The sequence below is a fragment of the Setaria italica genome, chromosome IV (genome assembly GCF_000263155.2).
Source record: "Setaria italica strain Yugu1 chromosome IV, Setaria_italica_v2.0, whole genome shotgun sequence".
NCBI classification, from domain to species: Eukaryota; Viridiplantae; Streptophyta; class Magnoliopsida; order Poales; family Poaceae; genus Setaria; species Setaria italica.
In genome coordinates, this window is record NC_028453.1 from 38,635,997 (window position 1) to 38,641,491 (window position 5,495).

The window sequence follows — 5,495 nt, forward strand, 5'->3', positions numbered from 1 at the left end:
GTCGGAAGGGGAGGTAGTGGGGACGCGGAGAAGGGAGCGGCGTGCGGTACCGGCGTCGGAAGGGGAGGTAGTGGGGACGCGGAGACGGGAGCGGAGGTCGGGGGGATGGATGGGGGGGCGGCGTGCGGTACCGGCGTCGGAAGGGGAGGTAGTGCGGACGCGGAGACGGGACCGGAGGTCGCGACGCCCCACCGCCGTCAAACTCACACCCCGCGCGCCGCTCACCGGGGAGGCGGGGTGGGTGGGTGGGGGGGGGGGGGGGCGGCGGCGTAATTTAGAAATGAACTTTCCCTTTAAACCCCCTCTCTTTCCTCCTTTTTCAAACCGACACCCAGACTATTCATAAAATGGACTGCGGGTTGATTACACAAAAGCTCAGGGGGTTTTCTGCAAAATTACCACGACGTACGAAAATTCGAGCAGAGGTGTTACTTGCTTTAATAATAGGTAAAGATACCTGTAACGTTCAGGTACAATTATGCTTCTGGACATTGTCACGACACCCTTTAGGCAATTAGAGCAACTCCAAGAGGCCGCTAATCTTACCCCAATACTTTTTTTAGGGAAAAAAGGAGAAAAAACGAACTCCAACAGTCTACCCAAACCTTCCCCAATTTTTTAGCAACGCTAAAAAACAGCCTACCACCGCGTATATTTTAGCGTTGGCATTCCTCCCCCAATCCTGATTCCCGCACGCTCGCGTGTCCCTTCCGATGGGCCCAATACGATGACGTGGCCTGTTTTAAAATATTGGGGGTTATTTATTAGCGATCTGCTGTGGATTGATATGTTTTTGGGGGAAATTTTTTTTGAAAGAACCCCCAATACATAGTTTTGAGGAAGAATTTTTTTGAAGTACTCTTGGAGTTGCTCTTAGGCTTCAGGTCGACCACGATGCATTTCTTTTCATATGCCACACATTGAGCCCAAATCACGGAATGGTTGGTTGCAGGGGCCGGCCCAGTCTAACGGAAAGCCTCGTCGATCCCGCCCGTGCCCGCCGCGGCGCCCTGCAGGGACTCCCTCAAAACTATTCCCCTTCCTTCTGCCCCTATTCCAATTTCTAATTCCGAATCCTCTGAAAAATCCGCCGTCCTCTGACGAAACCCTAACCCTTTCTCGCCTCCCCCACCTGCCAACGCCTTCGGCGATGGAGGTGATCCCTGGTGCTCTCCCTCCACCCCTATCCTCTGGCGAGCGCTGCGCCTTGGAGCTGTGCAGCGGGGATATGATCCCCAGGGATTTGCTGCTCAAGATCGCTCAATGTCTGGAGCTTTCAATTCGGGACAAGGCATCGATGAAGATGACTTCGAGATGGTGGAGCACCGCCCTCTCCACCACCGCCCCCTTCCCTTCCCCGCCACGCGGCCCGTTTGCTGAGGAGGTACATCCCCGCCGCTACGCATCGCCTTCTTTGCGCTGCTCTCCCTGTCAAACCGAGGAGGCGCTGGCGAGCCGTGACTGCGCTGAGGAGGTACAGCTTCGCCAATCCACCATGTGCGATAAAATTCTTCGTGAGACAGATTCGTCCGGCGATGAGGCAGTGGCCAAGGGGCCACGTGGTCGAGATGCTGGTGGACCGAGGGCAGCTATTGCGGGAAACCTGCCTAGTGATCTGATTATCTGCATTGCCCAGAAGCTGCTCAAGTCTGGATCCAGAACTGAGGTAGCGCAGATGAGATCAGTTTGCAAGGTCTGGAGTAGTTCTTTTGAGATCGCAGGTCCACTTCTCATTGTCAGTCGCCACCCCCCATCACCTGAACTAATTACGGTTATGAAGGTTGTGTCCCGCGGGAATGATCCTCCTGCAATGGAGAAAGTTCATTCTCTGCATCCCCCCCCAGGTGATTCTGTCTGCTGGGGAGCTGTGAATGGCCTTATCGCAACACAAAACATCAGCACGGGCAGATTGCTTTTGAATTGCCTGACTTGTGGTTACCGTGTGGCAATGCCTAATTTGCAAGATGACCTCCTGCCTAAAGGAGTGTTCCAAAGGAATGACAAGGTTGTGCTTGCGCTGATCAACGACAATGCTATTAAGGATCATTTGGTACTTGTCGATGGCATTGCTCTTGGCGAGGAGATGACTCAGCTTTACGTCCGGCAGATTGACGATGGTGAGGCTGATAATGGTTTGCTTCATGAGGCAGATACTGATAGTGGCACCTTGGATGGTGAGGAAGATGAAAATGATGAGAAGATCAGTCTTAACTGGGCCTGGGCACAGTATCCTGGAGCACAGAATCATTATCCAATGAGGTCTGTTAATTTCTTTAAGGACGTATCCTTCGCCGGTGTTACTCAGGGCAGTACTCTGATTGTTGATGCTGTGACACGAGGGCTAGATGATGAAATGGCAACTGTAAAAGCACCACGATATGAGGGTGAAATAATTGTCCCCTGGATGAAGAACGGTCAGCATATCTTCGTCTGTGAGGAAAGAGCGTACATGTGTGTACTGTTCAGATCCATTCAGGACGTTGATCTTGTCGAGGCCCTATGCTTTTCCATCAGAGCAAATGAAAATGGTGATTATGTGCTGGAACAAGTAGCAGATATTGGACCATACTCTGTGTATCTTGGATCCAACCAGTCCATTGTTTTACCCACACTTGAAGGTTGTCCGGGCCGTCTCCCCAACACCCTTTATATAGAAGATTGTGATGGTATTGTCAGAAACAATAGAATCTTGGCAATAAACATCAGCACCCAAGAAATATATCAAATTCAATTTCCAGATAATTTCGTCTTTGCGCCAGTTGATCGTGTTGATCCTATGGTTTCCGCTTGGGTATGGTCTCCCCGAGATCAATGTCACCTGGATTAATGGGTGTATAAAGTTGACACTGATGTGGTAAGTGTGCAAATTTCAGTTTTCCTGTTACGGTGACATGCTAGAAACTTCCTGTTGAGGAATATGAATACCCTTGTCCCTTGGTCACAATTTGCTGCTTCATCTTGAACTGTTGCATTGTTGAACTTCCAGATGCGAAGCCAATGTATATTCACCATGGTGCACTTGCACCATGGCACAAGGTTTTCTTCAGTTATTAGTACCCATTGTTTCACCATGCACCACCCTTGCCTGTGCTCCAAGCCTGCATGTTAGTAGCCAGCCCAGGCATGCAACCCAACCAAAAACTTGTGCATGGTCCAGTGCGCCTGTTGCAGCAGGCAACGTGCCCTCAATGACCTTGCGCGTGTTGATATGACTCCTGATCCACCCTGCTGGCCTCCTTGGCTCCTTGCCTTTTCCTCTCTACCCACATGCCAGCTCTTGCTCTTCATTGATCCCCTTATGTCTCTTCCTCCATTTGTTTTTTTTGTCTTTAGCCAATATTACTTTGACCTGATGTTGTTGCACACCTGCACTTCCTTTATGTTCTCAGTAGCCAATAAATCTCAAATAATGTAAATCATGTTGGCTAAGATGAATTGCAAGATTTTTTTTTAAAAAAATATCCTTTTTGTCAGTTAGGCTATCCATTTGTCAACTGCTTTAAAGATTATAGCAGAGAAGGTATTCATGCAACCAAAGATGGTTAGGTGCATGCCTTTTTTTGTATGACCCTCACTTCTGTTAAATTGTAGGAACACTGCAGATTTCAAACTGCCCTAAATCTTCAACTGCTTTATCAAGAGAATTGTGTTTGGCCTAGTTTATTCCGTAATTTTGATCGCAATACCTTTTTGTGGGTTGAATTTAAGGTGATCCAAGATTCCTAATTTGATCATCAAATCGGCCTCTCCTATGTGCTGCAAATTATGAGTCCAGCCTTTGTTTTCAAAGTTAAATTTATATTTTGACTAATATTGATAAATTTTTCATATTATTGGTTGCATGTTTCATATGTCGATATGCCATTTATTTGCATGTACAGCAGTAATATATAGAGGAGCTGAAAATTGATCTGTTATTGTTTGCCCCCTTGGCCCTTGCACACTGGCTTGGTGCTTTCGCAAACATAAATTTGTTAGTAATGCTTGCTCCTTTGCTCGCTTTGCAGGAAGGTCTGAGACATAAGCTTCACGATCTCAAAGTCTACCAGTGGTAAGTTTTAGTTCGTTGCACCTTTGTGATGATGTTGCACAACCTAGTTTTATTGAATGCAGTATCATTTGGTTTATAGAGCTGAAAACAAGGATGGCAATAGCGTGACATTTGTTTTATCAGCATGCACTGTTTGCCAGCATGTTTTTGTACCTTATGTGGCTTTCTTGAGTCTTCAGTCGAAATCCATGTTGCAAATACTTGATACTTCCTTTGCCATATTTTACTCTTCCACAGCCTACGTTTCATTTCCATCATAAAGGGCAGAAGAACAGTGAAATTATGGGTGCTGATGTGAAGAAACTTGAGATAGCTATGGAAAGTCTTATTCCTGCCCTTATTTTGTTGGGCGACGTTTTAATATTCTCATGTGCAGTTAACATCGAAGCAAAATAAACCTTGACAAGCTAAACAATTGAGTTTTGTAGCTGCAAACAAATAATTGTCTGGCTTTTCTCCACATCTTAATATTGTAATAAATAATTATGCACTTATGTCCAACGCTCCGCTGATTCCCTTTTGCGATGCTCCTGAAACTGTTTCCTTCGTGACGCTCCTGAATATGTTCTCTCCCTTTTACAATGCTTCTGAAACTGAAATCATACTTGATTCTGCAGGTAGCAGTAGTTCTACTCCAGAAGAGTTGTGCAGCAAGGGAATGTTTCTTTCGCCTAACTTGCACGAGGAATCATTTTGCAGTTTTGGCCTTGTATTTTCTGTTGTTCTAGCGTTAAGGCAGTGTTTCATAAGAGGATGATGCCCGTGATTCATGCCAACGTGATGACTTGTGAGTTTTGGATGTTGATCTTAGGCAAATTTGTGCATAACTCCAGTAGTGGAAATTTTTGTGGATGGGGAGTCATGCTTTGTGGGCTGTGAAGACCTGAAGCACGTGGTGTTGGTCTGATTGGGCTGATGAATCTTTGTTATGCCAACTTAATTGCTACAGTACCAGTCTGCTCTGTTTCCTCTGTATAGTGCTATATGCTATCGATTTTCTTGATCTTCAGTGCTTGGCCGGTGCTTTTGTTCCTCGCCGTCGCAATGCGCCCCTTGCAGGAGCTTCGTTCGGGTGGGCATGTCGGGCCAGGCCGGCGACGGCGTTCAAGAGCAAACGCACGTCGTGGAAGACAGGTAGGTCACATCGCACCTCTGTACTTTCTGAATCAAGCGAGAAAGGCAGATTAATGTAGTCTGGCAAGTATCAAGTCAATGGGTTGACGGCGGCGAGGATTCCGGCGTCCCAGTTCACGAGGAGGTAGCCGTCGCGGCAGTCGTAGATGCTCCAGGGAGGGGCAAGTCGCGCGCGTAGTCTTCGGGATCCAGGAGCGAGGTGAGGGCGAAGTCCCCGCCGCGGATGGCCGCGTGCACGTCGCGGTCGCGGCGTTGGGCGGACTCGAAGGCCGGGAGGGCGTCGGGCTGGGGCTCAGCGCGCGGTGGAGCT

General features: G+C 47.9%; 1 protein-coding gene across 14 annotated transcripts in view; it reads left to right on the plus strand.

Annotated features, from left to right (window-relative positions):
* The window catches only part of LOC101778128 (F-box protein At2g26160), a 21,218-nt gene extending 16,164 nt beyond the window's left edge, over nucleotides 1–5,054 (plus strand). For 9 of the 14 annotated variants that reach the window (XM_022825794.1, XM_022825791.1, XM_022825789.1 and 6 more), the window contains 2 exons: nucleotides 4,008–4,051; nucleotides 4,669–5,034. Coding sequence is in view for 2 of the 14 variants with exons in the window: in XM_022825787.1 (XP_022681522.1) it covers nucleotides 911–2,827 (1,917 nt within the window). In the remaining 12 variants the exon portion in view is untranslated. The other 5 variants (XR_002677312.1, XM_022825792.1, XM_022825790.1 and 2 more) reach the window with 3 other exon arrangements.
* The last annotated feature ends 441 nt before the right edge of the window (nucleotides 5,055–5,495 follow it).